The sequence below is a fragment of the Globicephala melas genome, chromosome 9, assembly GCF_963455315.2.
Source record: "Globicephala melas chromosome 9, mGloMel1.2, whole genome shotgun sequence".
Classification (NCBI taxonomy): Eukaryota; Metazoa; Chordata; class Mammalia; order Artiodactyla; family Delphinidae; genus Globicephala; species Globicephala melas.
In genome coordinates, this window is record NC_083322.1 from 84509235 (window position 1) to 84527701 (window position 18467).

At 41.6% G+C, this 18467-nt stretch overlaps 1 protein-coding gene across 14 annotated transcripts in view; it reads left to right on the forward strand.

Moving 5' to 3' along the window:
* MAGI2 (membrane associated guanylate kinase, WW and PDZ domain containing 2) overlaps positions 1 to 18467 on the forward strand; it is a 1362215-nt gene that overhangs the window by 1316481 nt on the left and 27267 nt on the right. For 7 of the 14 annotated variants that reach the window (XM_060304741.1, XM_060304743.1, XM_060304742.1 and 4 more), the window contains one exon: positions 15298 to 18157. The exons of 1 other annotated variant lie outside the window; for it this stretch is intronic. In XM_060304741.1, the coding sequence (XP_060160724.1) occupies positions 15298 to 15947 (650 nt within the window). In that variant the 3' untranslated portion in view covers positions 15948 to 18157. Of the gene's footprint in view, positions 1 to 9895; positions 13325 to 15297; positions 18158 to 18467 lie in introns of those variants that run through there. 6 more of the 14 variants (XM_060304748.1, XM_060304750.1, XM_060304752.1 and 3 more) reach the window with 4 other exon arrangements.

The window sequence follows — 18467 nt, forward strand, 5'->3', positions numbered from 1 at the left end:
CTCACGGACCCAGCCGCTCCGCGGCATGTGGGATCCTCCCGGACCGGGACACGAACCTGTGTCCCCTGCATCGGCAGGCGGACTCTCAACCACTGCGCCACCAGGGAAGCCCTCATTTAAGAGTTTATTTGAAAAGAAGAATATGTTGCTTTCTAAAACATGCTTGAACCGACATATTTCTCGTGTATCCTGTAATGCAGATACTTTGGTAATTGAGACTGTTCCCTGGGCATCCCCACATCCCCAGATCAATCTGGATTATCAAGATCTTAACTCGTTTTAAAAAAAAAAAAAAATGAGTTTCCCAATCTGTTCTCCATGACACCCCCCTGATGGGTTATACCAAGCTACTGACTCCCTTTAGCCCTCAGGGCACACAGGAAGGAACTTGGCTGTTATCTGTAGACATTGACTGTCTTTGTCTGTATACTGTAGTGCACTGTCTAAATAAGCTCTTTTTCTATGTATGTCCTGATATGGAAAAGGTTAGGAAGCACTAGAATAGAGTAACAGTTTGGGCTTGGGCTCTGGAATTACGTAGTCAATCATCTTGATCTCACTTACTAGCTGAGTGGTCCTGGCAAATTTCTTAATTTATCTAAGCCTCAGCTTCCTCATCTGTGAAATGCGGGTATTTCAATATGAGGGCACCATATTTCTTAGAACTGTGTGAGGATTAAAAGAGAATATATATGATATGGCACATGGCACAGCTCCTGGTACTTAGGACACACTCAGTAAGTGGTAGCTCCACTGTTAGTAGCCCCACCTAGCGCTGAGATTTGCCCTCTCAGCCATGGAGGTAAAGTTTGCCACAGCTTTACTACTGCTGCACCTTTGATTACGCTTTCAAAAGAGTATAAATGTGAAGCATCAATAAATAAATACGGTCACAATTTTTAAAGTTATTGATATGAATAACACCTAGTTTACATCTCTCTGGTAATAAAGGTGGAACAAATACGTGTTTGAAGGCCATTAAGAATGCCTCCAGGTTGGAAACAATGCTTCAGAAAGAGCAGAAGCAAAGTAAAAGAATTACTTTGTTCTGAATTTTTTTAAATGTACATTTTTCTTATTTGTATTTTGTTACAAAAAGCAATCACCTTAGTGATAGCTGAACAAATCCAAATGAGCCATTATGGTTTGAACACATCTTAAGATTTTTCTTTAGAATACCAAATGACTTCACATTACTGTCCTTTGATCTACTCTAATAATTTTTATGTTTTCCTATAATATTCTAAATTAGAAGAAAATATATTTCAATACAACTCAGTATTTTCTAACCCAGTCAACTGTGGGTTGCAAAAGGAATGGTTTTTATAAGAAATAACACTTACCAAATCCATAGATCTCTTTGCAGAAATTTTATTCATTTGAGCAGTAAAGGAATTTATGTAAAATGTGTTTCTAATATCTAGTATGAATTTTTTTATATTACCGTATATTTATCTTTTTAATATTTTATTGAAGTATAGTTGATTTACAATGTTGTGTTACTTTCTGCTGTACAGCAAAGTGTATCAGACATTCTTTTTTTTAATACTCTTCTGTTATGGTTTATTATAGGATATTGAATGTAGTTCTCTGTGCTCTACAGTAGGACCTTGCTGCTTTTCCATTCTATATACATAAAAGCTTACATCTGCTCACCCCAACCTCCCACTCCATCCCTCCCCCAATGCCCTCCCCCTTGGCAACCACCAGTCTGTTCTCTATGTCTGTGATTCTGTTTGTTTCATAGATAGGTTTGTTTGTGTCATATTTTAGATTTCACATATAAGTGATATCATATGGTATTTGTCTTTTTTTAAAAAAATATTTATTTTTATTTATTTGCCTGCATTGGGTCTTAGTTGTCGCACGCAGGATCTTTGTTGAGGCATGCGGGATCTTTCATTGCAGAGCGCAGGCTTCTCTGTAGTTGTGGCACATGGGCTCCAGAGTGCGCAGGCTCAGTAGTTGTGGCGTGTGGGCTTCTCTCTAGTTGTGGTGCATGGGCTCCAGAGCACGCAGGCTCAGTAGTTGTGCCACTCGGCTCTCTAGTTGCGGCATGCAAGCTCTCTAGTTGTGGCACACAGGCTCTAAAGCGAGTGGGCTCAGTAGTTGTGGCACGCGGGTTTATTTTTTTTAAGATTTATTTATTATTTATTTTATTTATTTTTGACTGCGTTGGGTCTTAGTTGCGGCACACGGGATCTTTGTTGTGGCACACGGGCTTTTCTAGTTGTGATGCACAGGCTTCTCTCTAGTTGTGGTATGCGGGTTTTCTCTTCTCTAGTTGTGGCACACAGGCTTCAGGGCACGTGGGCTCTGTAGTGTGTGGCACGCAGGCTTAGTTACCCTGAGGCATGTGGGATCTTAGTTCCCCAACCAGGGATCAAATCCGCGTCCCCTGCATTGGAAGGCGGATTCTTAACCACTGGACCACTAGGGAAGTCCCTGTCTTTCTCTTTCTGACTTATTTCACTTAGTATGATAATCTCTAGTTGCATCGATGTTGCTGGAAATGGCATTATTTCGTTCTTTTTTATGGCTGAGTAGTACTCCATTGCATATATGTACCACATCTTCTTTATCCATTCATTTGTCAATGGACATTTTTCCATGTCTTGGCTATTGTAAATAGTGCTGCTATGAACATAGGGGTACCTGTGTCTTTTTGAATTAGAGTTTTGTCTAGATATGTCCCCAGGAGTGGGATTGCAAGATCGTGTGTTAATTACATTTTTAGTTTTCTGAGGAACCTCAGAAAACTACTGTTTTGCATAGTGGCTACACCCACTTAAATTCCCACCAACAGTGTAGGAGGGTTCCCTTTTCTCCACATCCTCTCCAGCATTTGTTATTTGTAAAGTTTTTGATGATGGCCATTCTGACCGGTATGAGGTGGTACCTCATTGTAGTTTTGATTTGCATTTCTGTAATAATTATTGATGATGAGCATCTTTCTGTATGCCTATTGGCCATCTGTATTTCTTCTTTGGAAAAATGTCTGTTTAGTTCTTCTGCCCATTTTTCAATCGGGTTGTTTTTTTGTTATTGAGTTGTATGAGCTGTTCGTATATTTTGGAAATTAAGCCCTTGTCGGTCACATCATTTGCAAATATTTTCTCCCATTCCATGGGTTGTCTTTTCATTTTGTTTATGGTTTCCTTTGCTGTACAAAAGCTTGTAAGTTTGATTAGGTCCCATTTATTTTATTTTATTTTATTTTTTTTGCGGTACGCGGGCCTCTCACTGCTGTGGCCTCTCCCGTTGTGGAGCACAGGCTCCGGACGTGCAGGCCCAGCGGCCATGGCTCACGGGCCCAGCCTCTCCGCGGCATGTGGGATCCTCCCGGACCGAGGCACGAACCCGCGTCCCCTGCATCGGCAGGCGGACTCTCAACCACTGCGCCACCAGGGAAGCCCCCATTTGTTTATTTTTGCTTTTATTTCTATTGCCTTGGGAGACTAACCTAAGAAAACATTGGTACCATTTATGTCAGAGAATGTTTTGCCTATGTTCTCTTCTAGGAGTTTTATGATGTCATGTCTTATATTTAAGTCTTTAAGCCATTTTGAGTTTATTTTTGTGTATGATGTGAGGGTGTGCTCTAACTTCATCAATTTACATGCGGCCATCCAACTTTTCCAACACCACTTGAGAAGAGACTTTTTCCCATTGTAGTATGAGTATTTTCAATTCAGTTCAGCTTCAAGGTGTGACAGTGTGAGGGATATTTTTAAAGTACATAGTATTGTCCCCATCCTTAAGAAATCTAATTTCATCATTCTCTGATTCCAGCCTATATGCCCAGCATTTCCACAAATCAACACCCTAACTATGGTAACTGTCCTTCTATGTCCAAGGTTCAAACACAAATGGCATTTCAGAGTCTCCATTTGGAATAACGATGGATCTACCTCTGACAGTGCCTTTGATGGGAGTTTCTGTCATACTGCCCTAGAAGAGATGAGCCCCATTTCTCAATCAGAATAGTCGATAGCAAAGGAGTCTACTGACAGTGTTTCAGCTGAGCTTGTAGAACCTCACCCAATTCAGAAAGTCATTCAGCAGCCCTGCTCCATTACCTCCCAGCTATGTAGCCTTGAACAAGGTACTTAAACTCTTTGTGCCTCAGTTTCCCCATCTGTAAAATGTGCAAGTTTACAGGTGAGTAAATACATGTCAAGGGTTTAGAAGAGTGCCTGGTACCTAGGAAACACCTCAGTCCAAGTTAAGTGTTGTCAATATTAGTCCATTCCAGTGGTGGTAATAGTATTATTACTTTTCTGAACACACAAATCCAAAAGGCAACCACTAGACTCCAGGCCCCAGCCCTAATTGAGAGGAGGAGAGAAGTGCAGGAACTCTTTTCCAGGGTTTGGGGGACCAGTCAGCCGAAGCTGGAAGCCCTAAGGCTCTCAGGTGAGGTGTGGGGCAGGAGACAGGCCCTCTTTCCCTGCAGCGATCCCTGGCTTCCTTCCAAGGGGTCTCCCTTACCCTTCAGCATAGGATAAAGTGAACTCTTCCTTAATTTGAGTTACATTTTCCCCTCCTGTACAAATTTTTGCTGCCGTAAGAGCCAGATGGGAAAACCAGTAATGCAGATACTTATTTACCACAGTAAGTAGTTTATTCCTAGTGGGTCACCTCTCTGGTATTGTCTCTCGGATTATATTCCATAAAATAAACAACCTGTTGAAGCACAGTAGGTAAGGTTTTTTTTTAATCTCGGGCATATGAAGTGAAAGAGCATTTTTATTTTTCAGTATTGCCAAGTTCCTGTGAGATAATTTAAAAGGTCGTATGTCTTTTAACTCAGAGATAATGGTGTGTGTGTTTGTGTGTAATGTGTGTACATATATACTAATGACATGTAATTTGTAATTATGTATTAATTCGTCTATTTTCTAGGAGAGATGCAAACTGCCTAGTGCTAATAATAGCAAGGGGAATAAACTTGATCCTAACTTGGGAAAGGGATTTGCCTCTCCCCCACTGGCACATAAGATATATAGGTTCTATATCTATATATCTTATCAGCACATTCACTGGCATGTTGATTCATGATTGCCCGGGGATGAAGCTCCTTTAAGCAAAGTCATTATGTCATTATGGCTGATAAGATTACAAAGGGAAAGAACATCTGTTAAGTCAGATGGACTTGGATCTGGAACGTCACTTTACTGCATCCCAGGTGCCAGCAATGAAAGCTGAAAACTCTTCCCAATGTACTTTCTGTCACTGGAGTCCTCCTTCTGCTCTCCTCGCCCAGACTTCTTTCTTTCCTCTCCCACTTCAAATAGGCATTATCATTTCACCACCATCCTGCCTCTGAAGGCATTTGGTTTCAAATCTTCCATTTCTATTTGCGAAATAGATTTATTTGTTCAAGTATACACTGAGCATATATTATTGTGTCAACCACTATGCTAGGTATTAAGTCCACTGTGATAAACAAGACCAGTATGGTCACTACCCTCATGAAACTTACAATCTACTAGTTGAGACTGATGTTAATCAAATGAGGAGGCAACTGTGTAATTCCAAATTATAAGCACTATGAGGAAATAAAGACAAGATGCTGTTGAGAGCAGAGTATCCTACTGTGGGTTGGGGTTCTCTGGGGTGATACTTAAGAGTCCTAAAAAATGAAAAAGAACCCACCATGTGAACCGCCATGGGGAGAACCTTCTGGGCAGAGGAGTCAGCAATGATGTACGTCCCACAATAGAGAATGAGCTTGTCCTTTGAGTAACTGCACCAAGACCAGTGTGGATGGGGAACAGGAGATGGACATAAAGCTCGGGAGGCTGGCAGGGGCCAGATCATGCAGGCTTTTGTGGGTCATGTTGATCATTTTGATTTTACTCTAAGAGCGGTGAGAATCCACCAAAAGTTTTAAGCAAAGGAATGGCATGATCGAATTTATGTCTCAAAGAGATTCTTGTGGATGCTGCAGGGAGAACCACCAGAGGCAGGCAAGAGTGGTAAAGAGAAGAGTGGGTTAAATGGTGGGAGACCACATGAGAAACAAGAGTTTGGGTGTCGTAACTAGGTTAGCTGTCCTGGGCTCCGAACTCAGGGGAGGGTATCTGGCTTACAGTATACTGCACTTAACTTCTGCTGTCTGAACAACATGGAAAATCAGATTTGAATTTCCTTTCTTTACCAGTATCCCCAAGGGTTTACAAAATATGTCCACGCTGTGGCCTTCTTTTAAGTGTGATTATCTCAGGTGGCCCACATGGGTTGCATTCTTCCAGGACTGCCCTGTATCTTGAACTAGCATGGTGAAAGTGAAGGGGAACATGAGTTGACAGAGTCCATGTGTATTTGAAAATGAGACTAATAAGGCTTGCAGGTGGACTGTATTTGTGAGGGGAGAGAGAGAAAGGAATCAAAGATGACTCCAAGTGATGGTTGTGCCATTCACCAAGATGGGAAAAATAAGGAAAGAGTGCAGAATGGACTTGGGAAGAAAAGATTTGCTTTTCGGGCTTGTTAAATTGAAGATGCCAATGAATGGTCTGAGCGGAGATACCAAGTAGGCAGATGGATATATCAGCACAGAGCCCATAGCACAGAGCTCAGCAGAAGCACTTGGGAGTAGTTGTTGTATAAAAGCACCATAAGTAGATGAGAACACTTGGGAGAGACCGTGAAGAATGCCAACAGTTAGAGGCCAGGTAAAAGAAGAGTAATCTATAACATAAACTGAGAAGGACCAGCCAGAGGGGTGAGAAAAAGAGCAGGAGAAAGGCGTGTCACAGAAGTCTGGAGTCCAGCTCGTTTCTGGGAGCAGTCAGCTGTGAGAAATATGGTGGGATGAAGCATCTAGCTGATACCACGAGGTGTCCTCTGGATTTGACAGCAGAAAGATCATGGGTGACCTTGAAGAGAACAGTTCCACTCAGGTAAGGACGAGAGAGGGCAGGCGGAAGAAGCCAACTTGGAATAAAAAGCTTTTTCCTGATTGCAGCCATTGGGCCTGGGGATGTTTTTTGGACAAAGAGTCTCCAGAAATCCCAGCAGGCACATATGGCCCATTATGTCTTTCGAGGATGCGCCTCTGTTATTTCTAATTCTAGTTAGAACATCTCCAACAGGAAGGATGCGTGAAGCTCATCCTCCTAGGCAAGGACTCTGAAGTGAACATGATCGCATGCTTTAGCCAGTGGCCAGGCCAGATTCAAGAAAAAAAAAAAGGGGGCAGGGGCATGGGCGACGGCCAGAATAAGGTTTCAAGGAATCAGAACTGAACGTGGTTAATTCTTCTGGTTATTGTGTGTCAGAATTCCATGAAAACTAGTTTGAAATGTTACAGAAGGCCTCCCCCCGGCCCCCACAGTCCATGTCACCTAGACAGGCAGGTGAAAGGTGAGGAAGGGGCTGCCGGCCGTCTGCCCTTTGTGCTTCAAGGAGCTTTGCAGGCTCGTGCCTGGTGCGGACACCATGTGTCTCGTAGTGAACTGGAGAATTCTTGCCCAGAAAACTGAAAACTGTGGAACCACATATATAAATGTCCATCTTGAGATCACTTTAGGATCTAGTTCATTTTAATTTTAGACTAATATTCTTAATCAGTAGTGGCTTGAAACATTTTAACTTTCAGTTTCTCCCACTAATTATTTAATGACCTACAAACAAACGCTTGCAAAATTTGTTTATAATAAAAGGGATTCTTTTGTATTTTGAATAATTTCACCTTCTGGTTTATCGTTATAAGTAAGACGTTCACAAATAAATGCTAAATACTCTGATCAGTGCTGGGATCTAGTTCCTGTTGGCCTCCTCAGTGGCCATTGAGCATGTCCATTTCACTGCTTAGATCCTATTTGCAAGGTGACATCTTAGGACAATTTTCTCAATAAAAAGAGTCAGGAAACCCAGCATTTTACTCCTGGCTGACCCATTTTGTAATCTTGGTCAAGTTACTTAACCTCTCTCTGCTTCGAGTCCTCCTTCAGAAAATGGTGTGAATAATATCAACCTCCCTATATCTCAGAAGTGATTTGAGGACAGCTACTTGTCTCTGCCACGTGTGACATCATGGTGGGGGAAAAGAGCTTTTAAAATGTGAAATATTATTAGCCTGGTGCAAGTCAGAGGTTATCACTGCAAAAGGCCTCTACAGAGGCCTTTTGAAGACTTCTTTTAACCCTTTCAGGCAGTATCTTCCTATATGGGTGGAGTTGCCACCTTCTATCATTTATTTCATTTTAAAGCTCTAAGCCAGGCAGAAGCAGAACATGCTTGAGTTTTCACTGAAAACATTTGCATTTGAAGATTTCAGAATACTCCTGGAGGTAACCAAGGATACCTGAGATAGAGCAAAACCACACTTGGAATCATAGCATATGGGAATGGCTGATTTACTGCACTTATTCAAAACTTCACCTGCATGTATGCTAGTTCATATGGCCAGACCATTAGTAGACAGCCACTGAGGCACAGAAGAAAAATCTGGCTCAGCTATGCGTGAAAAATCATCATAACTCTCCCGTTGCAAGGTGCTTTTCCCTTTGGAAGTGCATGCCACACCTCTGTGGGTAAACATTCTATCTCTACCTTATAAAGGGAGAAATTGAGGCTTAGATCGAGTGGTAAATGCCAAAGGCAGGAGTAAGTTCCAGGTCTTCTGATGCTTTTCTAGGATTTTTCACTAAGTGAACATGATAATGGAAAGAAGGAAGAGAACATTGTGCACTAAATACTCCATTCAAATTTCACAGCAAAGGAGAAACTTTTTTAGTATCTGATATTCTCTGTGTGGCCAGAATTACTGGAACTATCTGCCCTCTTCCTCTCCTTATCTCTTTATAAATTGGCGTCAAGGGTAACAGGTAAGAATCCTCTACTTTTAAACAAAGTAGACCCTTAACATTCATAGACCAAGTTTCTAACACATGTCATAGGGGCAGGAATTTGAATCACATGCTGTGTGTAGGACTGAATCTCTTAGCTAGTGAGGGAGCCTTGCTGCCACGTGGCATTCAGATATCAATGTGGCGTCTTTGTTCTTCACTCATGGTCATACAGCAGTTCTATGGAAAACAATTACACTCTAGGGTGATATTCCAAAGTTTGAGGATTTCCAAAGGCCTTGGGACATATTCCTTATAAATATTAAGGGATCACTATATTGGATTTCTCTGCTTTAATTTTGCTTTAGTGGCCAGAACCTCAGTGGCAATGTTAGTGCTCAGAGTAGTAACTAAACTCATCTCAGATTCCTAACATATCTCTCCTCCTCCTACTTGGCTTCTGACTGGTGGTTGCTTTAAAAAAAAAAAAAAAAAAAAAAAAAAAACAGTTTCTCATTTTTATCATTCTATTTTGTATGTGTTTTGTTGTAAATTGTCGCAAATCCTTTCTTAGATCTTAAATCCCAAATAAATGTTGAAACTAGGCTTCCTAGAAAGAGTCATCTAGCTTAGTCCCAGGCCTACTATAATGTCAGAACTACTAAAGAGAATTAAATTAAGAACAATGATTTCTTAAAAGACAAAACAATAATGAATGTTATTTAATTTTTTATTATTTTTTATTGAAGCATTTTCATTTTATTTTTATAATTGAAGTATAGTTGATTTACAATATCATGTTAGTTTCAGATGTACAACACAGTGATTCCGTTCTACATACATATATATATACTTCAGATTCTCTTCCTCCGTAGGCCATCACAAAATATTGAGTATAGTTCCCTATGCTACACAGTAGGTCCTTGTTGTCTATTTTATATATAGTAGAGTGTATATATTAATCCCAACCTCCTAATTTATCTCTCCCCTCACTCCCCTTTTACCTTTGGTAACCATAAGTTTGTTTTTTATGTCTGTGAATCTCTTTCTGTTTAGAAAATGAGCTCATTTGTATATTTTTTATTGTTTTTTTTTAGATTCCACATAGGATCGACATATTTATCTTTTTCTGTCTGACTTAGTATAATAATCTCTAGGTCCATCCATTTGCTGCAGATAACATTTCTTTGTTTAATGGCTGAGTAATATTCCATATACACCACATCTTCTTCATCCTTTCATCTGATGATGGACGCTTACGTTGTTTCCATGCCTTGGCTATTGTAAATAGAGTGCTGCAATGACCATTGGGGTGCATGTATCTTTTGGAATTATGGTTTTCTCTGGATATTCGCCTATGAGTGGGACTGCCGGATGATAAGGTAACTCTATTTTTAGTTTTTTTCAGTGGAACCTCCATACTCTTCTCCATAGTGGCTGTACCAATTTACATTCCCACCAACGGTGTAGAAGGATTCCCTTTTCTCCACACCCTCTCCAGCATTTATTGCTTGTAGACTTTTAGATGATGGCCATTCTGACCAGCGTGAGGTGATCCCTGCATTGTAGTTTTGATCTGCATTTCTCTAATAGTGATGTTGAGCATCTTTTCATGTGCCTATTGGCCATCTGTATGTCTTCTTTGGAGAAATGTCTATTTAGATATTCCTAGGTATTTTATTCCTAGGTATTATATAAAATACCTAGGTCTATTCCTAGGTATTTTATTCTTTTTGATGAAATGGTAAGTGGGATTGTTTCCTTAGTTTCTCTTTCTTATCTTTCATTGTTAATGCATAGAAATGCAACAGATTTCTGTGTATTATTTTGTATCTTGCAACTTTACCAAATACATTGATGAGCTCTAGTAGTTTTCTGGTAGCATCTTTAGGATTTTCTAGGTATTATAGTATCATGTCATCTGCAAACAGTGACAGTTTTACTCCTCTTTTTCCAATTTGGATCCCCTTTATTTCTTTTTCTTCTGATAGCTGTGGCTAGGACTTGTAAAACTATGTTGAATAAAAGTGGTGAGAGTGGACATCCTTGTCTTGTTCCTGATCTTACAGGAAATGCTTTCAGTTTTTCACCATTGAGAATGATATTTACTGTGTGCCTGTCATAAATGGCCTTTATTATGTTGAGGTAGGTTCCCTCTATGCCCAGTTTCTGGAGAGGTTTTTTTTTTGTTTTTTTGTGGTACGCAGGCCTCTCACTGTTGTGGCTTCTCCCGTTGTGGAGCACAGGCTCCGGACGCACAGGCTCAGCAGCCATGGCTCACGGGCCCAGCCACTCTGCAGTATGTGGGATCTTCCCGGACCGGGGCACGAACCCATGTCCCCTGCATCAGCAGGCGGACTCTCAACCACTGCGCCACCTATGAAGCCTGGAGAGTTTTTTAATCATAAATGGATGTTGCATTTTATCAAAAGCTTTTTCTGCATCGGTTGAGATGATCATCTGGTTTTTTTTCTTCAATTTGTTAATGTGGTGTATCACACTGATTGATTCGTGGGTATTGAAAAATCCTTGTATCCCTGGGATAAATCCCACTTGATCGTGGTGTATGATCCTTTTAATGTGTTGTTGAATTCAGTTCGTGGATTTTGTTGAGGATATTTACGTCTATGCTCATCAGTGATATTGGCCTATGATTTTCTTTTTCTGGTGGAATCTTTGTCTGATTTTGGTATTAGGGTGATGGTTGCCTCATAGTATGGGTTTGGAAGTGTTCCTTCCTCTGCAATTCTTTGAAATAGTTTCAGAAGGATAGGTGTAAGTTACCTCTTCTCCAAATGTTTGGTAGGATTTGCCTGTGTAGCCATCTGGTCCTGGACTTTGTTTGTTGGGAGTTCTTTAGTCACAGATTCAATTTCAGTACTTGTAATTGGTTTGTTCATATTTTCTATTTCTTCCTGGTTCAGTCTTGGGAGAGTGTACCTTTCTAAGAATTTGTCCATTTCTTCCCGGTTGTCCATTTTATTGGCATAGAGTTGCTTGTAGTAGTCTCTTAGGATGCCTTTGTATTTCTGCAGTGTCAGTTGTTACTTCTCCTTTTTCATTTCTAATACTTTTGATTTGAGTCTTCTCCCATTTTTTTCTTGATCAGTCTGGCTAAAAGTTTATCAATTTTGTTTATCTTTTCAAAGAACCAGCTTTGAGTTTTATTGATCTTTGTTATTGTTTCCTTCATTTCTTTTTCATTTATTTCTGCTCTGATCTTTATGATTTCTTTCCTTCTGCTAACTTTGGGTTTTGTTTGTTCTTCTTTCTCTAGTTCCTTTAGGTGTAAGGTTAGATTGTTTGAGATTTTTCTTGTTTCTTGAGGTAAGACTGTATTGCTGCAAACCTCCCTCCTAGAACTGCTTTTGCTGTGTCCCATAGGTTTTGGATCATTTTCATTTGTCTAGGTATTTTTTGATTGCCTCTTTGATTTCTTCAGTGATCCATTGGTTATTTAGTAGCAGATTGTTTATCCTCCATGTGTGTGTGCATTTTTTTTCCTTCAAGTTAATTTCTAAACTCATAGTGTTGTGGTTGGAAAAGATGCTTCATTTGATTTCAATATTCTTAAACTTATCAAGACTTCCTTTGTGGCCCAGCATGTGATCTACTCTGGAGAATGTTGCATGTGCACTTGAGAAGAATGTTATGTTCTGCTCCTTTAGCATGGAATGTTCTTTAAGTATCAATTTAGTTGATCTGGTCTAATGTGTCATTTAAGGCCTGCGTTTCCTTATTGATTTTGTCTGGATGATCTATTGATTTAAGTGGGATTTTAAAATCCCCCACTATTACTGTGTTACTGTCAATTTCTCCTATGTCTCTTAACATTTGCCATATATATTGAGGTGATCCTCTGTTGGGTGCATATATATTTACAATTGTTCTATCTTCTTGTATTGATCCCTTGATCACTATGTAGTTTCCTTCCTTGTCTCTTGTAACAGTCTTTTTTGTCTGATATGAGTATTGCTACTCCAGCTTTCTTTTGATTTCCATTTGCATGGAATATCTTTTTCCATCCCCTCACTTTCAGTCTATATGTGTCCCTAGGTCTGAAGTGGGTCTCTTGTAGACAGCATATATACATGTCTTGTTTTTGTATCCATTCATCCAGTCTATGTCTTTTGGTGGGAGCATTTAATTCATTTACGTTTAAGGTAATTATCAATATGTACGTTCTAATTGCCATTTTATTAATTGTTTGGATTTGTTTTTGTAGGTCTTTTTTTCTTCCTTTTTTGCTCTCGTGATTTGATGACTATCTTTAGCGTTGTCTTTGGATTCCTTTTGTGTGTGTGTATATTATAGACTCGTTTGTGGTTACCGTAAGGTTTTGATATAGCAGTCTGTATGTATACACGATTGTTTAAGTTGCTGATCTCTTAATTTCAAGTGCATTTCAAGTATGCTGCATTCGTGCTCTCCTCCTCTCACAATTACTGATGTTGATATCACATTTGTGTGTGGATGATTTCCTGCCTTTATCAGTGAGCTTTCCCATTTCGTACTTTTTTTTTTTTCTAGTTGTGGCCTTGTCTTTTCCACTTAGAGAATTTTCTTTAGCATCTGTTGTAAAGCTGGTTTGGTGGTGAATTCTTTTAGTGTCTTCTTGTCTGTAAAGCTTTTAATTTCTCCATCAAATCTGAATGAGATCCTTGCTGGGTAGAGTAATCTTGGTTGTAGATTTTTCCCTTTCATCACTTTAAATATGCCCTGCCACTCCCTTCTGGCCTGTAGAGTTTCTGCTGAAGAAACACTGATAATCTTATGGGGGTTCCCTTGTATGTAATTTTTTGCTTTTCCCTTGTTGCTTTTAATATTTTCTCTTTGCTTTGTGTCTCAGCATGTTCCTCCTTGGGTTAGTCCTGTATGGGACTCTCTGTGCTTCCTGGACTTGGGTGACTGTTATCTGTCTGCTTGGTGGGGCTGTGTTCCCACCCTGTTGGTTGTTTGCCCTGAGGCATCCCAGTGCCGGAGCCTACAGGCTGTTTAGGGGACCAGGTCTTGGTGCCAAGAGCCCAAAATCTCTGCCTCCAGCCAGAGTTCACATAGGTCCCTGCCGTGTCCATCACCAGCTTTTATGACCCCAGAAAGAGCCACAGCTGCCCCCCACCTTTGCAGGAGGCTCTCCAAGACCAGCAGGTAGGTCTGGCCCAAGCTCCTATGGAGTTACTCCTTTTGGCCTGGGTCCCGTTGCATACAAGACCTTGTGTGCGCACTCCAAGAGTGGAGTCTCCGTTTCCCCCAGGACTGTGGGGCTCCTGCACTCAAGCCCTGCTGGCCTTCAAAGACAAATACTCTGGGGGCTCCACCTCCCCATGCCAGGCCTCTAGGCTGGGGAGCCTGGCATGGGGCTCAGAGCTCTCTCTCTGGTGGGAGAACTTTTGTGATATAATCATTCTCCAGTTTGTGGGTCACCCACCTGGGTCATGTGGGATTTGATTATATCACGAGTGCACCCCTCCTACCATCTCTTGGTTTCTTCTTATGTCTTTGGATGCAGAATATCGTTTTTTTGGTAGATTCCAGTCTTTTTTATCAATGGTTGTTTAGCAGTTAGTTGTGATTTTGGCATGCTTGTGAGAGGAGGTGAGCTCAAGGTCCTTTGACTCTGCCATCTTGTCTCCAACCAACATCAGGTTCTTGCAGAATAAAATAATTTGTGTTTTAACCATAAAGTTTGAACATCTTATAGGCAGCGTCATATTACCTGTTTGAATCTTGGAACACAAGTTTGACAATATAACCTCAAAGGAAAGTTGGAGAGATATATATATGGGAAAGAGCTCCTAAAGGGTGTCCATCCAGGAAGTCAAAGTTTCTGCAAAACTTTCTAACACCTGCAGGCAAAACCTCACAAAAGGGTTCCAATCCTTCCACACCAGCCTGTTCTGGCTGACCACCTCTGTCCCTGAATGGAATAATGAACCTTTTTATAGATGAATTCATCCAAATTCTGTATCTGGTGGTAGCTAAGAATTATGTCTTGAGTGACACCTACTGGTTGAGAAAGTTACTCCCCCAAGCATTTTCCGAATTACCTGGGTGCCTGTTAAAAATGCAGAGGAGTTCCTTGGCTGAGGACTCTGTATTTTTCAAAACTGCCCCAGGTGATTCACATGTATCCTTGAGTTTGAGAACCACTGATTCAGGTGCTCCCAAGTCAGATATCCACACAGGGCTGGCAGACCTGATGATACTGCAGGAAGTTAGAAGGGGCCGAGACAATGGGATGGGTTAGGCCTGAGCTTTGTAACCACCTTCCTGAACACTCAAAGAGGGAAGGGGTGGTGTAAAGAGGATGGGGAACACAGAATCCCCAGGGATAAGGTCAGCTGCCCTCCTGGCAGTGAGGGCGGGGGTGGCAGTGGCCTGGGACCTTGAGAGGAGTGGCCCCTGGCCGCCTTCTCTCATTCCCAATGTGGAGGGAGGTTGCAGGAGTGTGAAAAGCATGTGCTGCACGGCTCTAACGCCTGTGCTTCCTGCCCCACAGACGATTCCAGCTCCTGGAGTTCTCCCGCTGCTGCCTCCCCAGGTCTGCCGGAAGTAGGCGCCTCCCTCGAGGACGTCCTCTCTCCATTCTCTCCATCACATCCAGCCCCACCATCCGACCCTAACAACCAGATAAGCCCAGACCCAACTTGGGATATCAAAAGGGAACACGACGTTAGGAAACCAAAGGAGCTTTCAGCCGGCAGCCAGAAGAAGCAGCGCCTCGGGGAGCAGAGTGAGCTTTCGGCAAGCCCGCAGCGGGTGGTTCAGCCGAGGCTCGCAGAGGTGCCCGGTGGCCAGGGGCAGCCTGAGGCCAGCAGGCCCTCCTCAGAGGCCAGGGCACCCGGGCCCACAGCAGTGGACGCAGCGCGGGCCAGCAGCAAGGAGGGGCTGCATGCGGCAGTGGGCCCCGAGCTCGGCCGGCGTGAAGGCCCCGGAGTGGCACCTGCGTTCGTGGGCCCAGGCCGCGGCGCGGGTGTGCGGGAGGCCGAGGGCAGGGCAGGCACACGTGCGGGGCCCAGGCAGGGCACGCGGCCCCCGGGGGGAACCCCTGTGCGCAAGGCTGCTGTTGCGCCAGGGCCCTGGAAGGTGCCAGGCTCCGACAAGCTGCCGGGCATCCTCAAACCCGGCGCCTCGGCCGCAGGCAGATGAGCCCACTGCCCCGCCTCAATACCTGCAGGCCATTCTTCTTAGGTTCCGTCTCATGGTGTTTTAATTTATTTTCACTGTCACGTGCATAAATCCACGAGGCACCAAGGCTTGGGAGCACCGACATGAAGTCCCACGTGTCAACAAGCATGGTCCATATGGCATCCACGGCAGACCCAAACTGATCCTGAAGCTCCCAGTTCCACTGCGGGGGCTTTGGCAGCTATGGAAGAACCAAAATAACGTGAAAAACATCACAGAGAGTGCAGTGTAGCTTTAGTAAAACAAGAAAGAACAAAATTCCCCCACTGCATGAAGGATTTGGATGTCATCCAAACTTTATATCAAGAAACATATCAAGAAACTGGACAAGTTAAGAGCAATCACAAACTGGAATATCGCCTTAAAAATCAAACTGCACGGAGCAAGCTGAAACTGAGACAAGATTATATCTTTTAATCTGAAGAGTTGTAAATAAATTGTTCTGGACATATCTAGACAGGGGTTAAGAGGTTTCTTTGAAACATTCAGAACTGTTCACCCATGACACGTTTCCATGGCTCACTTGTGGCACCATCACCAGTTTTAGCAGCAATGTCCCCTGCATACTGCAGGATGAATTAGAAATCTAGTGAATTCATTGGTGTGATGCCATTTTTACTGCCATTTCTGTGATCACGTTTCTGTGCATTTTCAGTGGTAGGAAAAAAAGTTTTAAAAATTGTATCCTAGGGAACAGTCTGCCATAAGTCAAAATTTTGCAGTTTAGCTCATAGATCTTAATTGGTTTTCATCTAAAATAGGAATTTTATAACTAAAGGACCACAATTTGTTAAATTGAGATTGGCAACGCTGCAGTTCCTTTATGAGAAGGCCTTCCTGTTGCCTCAGAGTTAGTTAGCAGCTTATTTGACAGCAACATTACATTTCACTCATTTTGCTGTCTTCCATTACTTCATTTTCACTTTGATAGAGCAGAGGCAAAGTATTTCTCCTGTATTTCTCAGATTACAATGACTCTCTCTCTGATATTAAAAAATCATTAGTATGACCCATTTCTTTTCATTAAAGAACATGGATCTTTTTAGCATGTCTTATTATTTCTCCTTTTATTTCCATTTGGTTTGCTTTTTTGTCTAGATCTTTGTTTATCTTCCTCATCCATGGTAGATACCCTAGTATCTCTAAGGATTGCCTTTCTTCTCTGCTGTTTTGATCTTTCTTTGTAAAATTTTACCTTCAGTTAATTATCCATGCATTCTTATTTGTAGCTGCACATATTAAAAGGCAAATGTTTCAGAGGGCAGTTTCTCTTTAATATGACCTGAATGAATGAGGTGTCATCCTCCCCATATTCTGCCCTTTACAGGAGTTCAAATGCAAATAAGCCTTACCTCCCTGCACCTGAAGTCAAATAAGTAAAACAGGGAGATCAGGTCCCATCACAGGCAGTCACAAGTAACAGCTTCCTTGGGTTGACTCTTTCCCTCTCTTTCTTTGTAATTGTAGTATCCTGAGCACCAGCTGTTTAATTTCCATCAAGCATAGGTGTAGTTTAGTTGTTTGACAAGAGGAGAATATGGTTGAAAGCCTCAAGTGAAGAGTCTTGCAGCCTGTAAAAGCAATTTCCAAAAATGAAACCTAGTCATCATAAACTAAAGCACAAACACATGTAGCAGTTTACAGTACTTTTGGTTTAATCTCAATTACTCTCTTTCTCCCCTGGACTACAGATCCAGTATAGTTTGCCATTAATTTATTGAATCTGGTTTTGGACAATGCTTCTGTAGTGTAGCTGCACGTCCCGGTACTGTATCCTCTGACCTTTATTTTCCATGTGTTACAAAAGGATAAAAAAATTGAGATTACGCTTGCATAAATTCTAATTTGCACAGTTCACAGCTACCACTTGTGCAGTAATTGCTTTATGCAGCTGTAATCCATAACCTGTGAAGACAGCACATCATCTAAACCCCATTCCAAATAATATTTCTGTGTAGTGTTAGCTGTGAATTTACCCTGTACAGCTGTATCTCTATAAATATAATTACATGTATTAATAGTCACAGAAAGACTGTAAGTGAGCAACTATTTTTATGAAACGCACCACTATGGATAAATTAACTTTTACAGAAATCTTGTTTACTGTATGATATTCTAAAACACTGTCAAATAAAATATATATCCAAAAATATTTTCTTTTTCCAACTATATAGGCTGTGTGTTGTCGACTGAAAAAAAAAAAAAAGCACAGTGTGAGAGTTGTGAGTTCAGTTTTATTTGGGGCAAAATGAGGACTATCGCCCAGGAGACAGCATTTCAGATAGCTCTGAGAAACTGCTCCAAAGAGGTGGGGGGAGAGGTATTATATAAGATTTTAGCAAAGCGGGGGTATGTGCAGTCAGGCACACATTTTCACAGAGGCTTGCTGCCAGTCACGAGGAGCACATGTCCCCATTAATGATTTTACTGCTTTTCTAGATATGAGGAGATGCAAGATTTGGACTCATACAGTATTTTCCT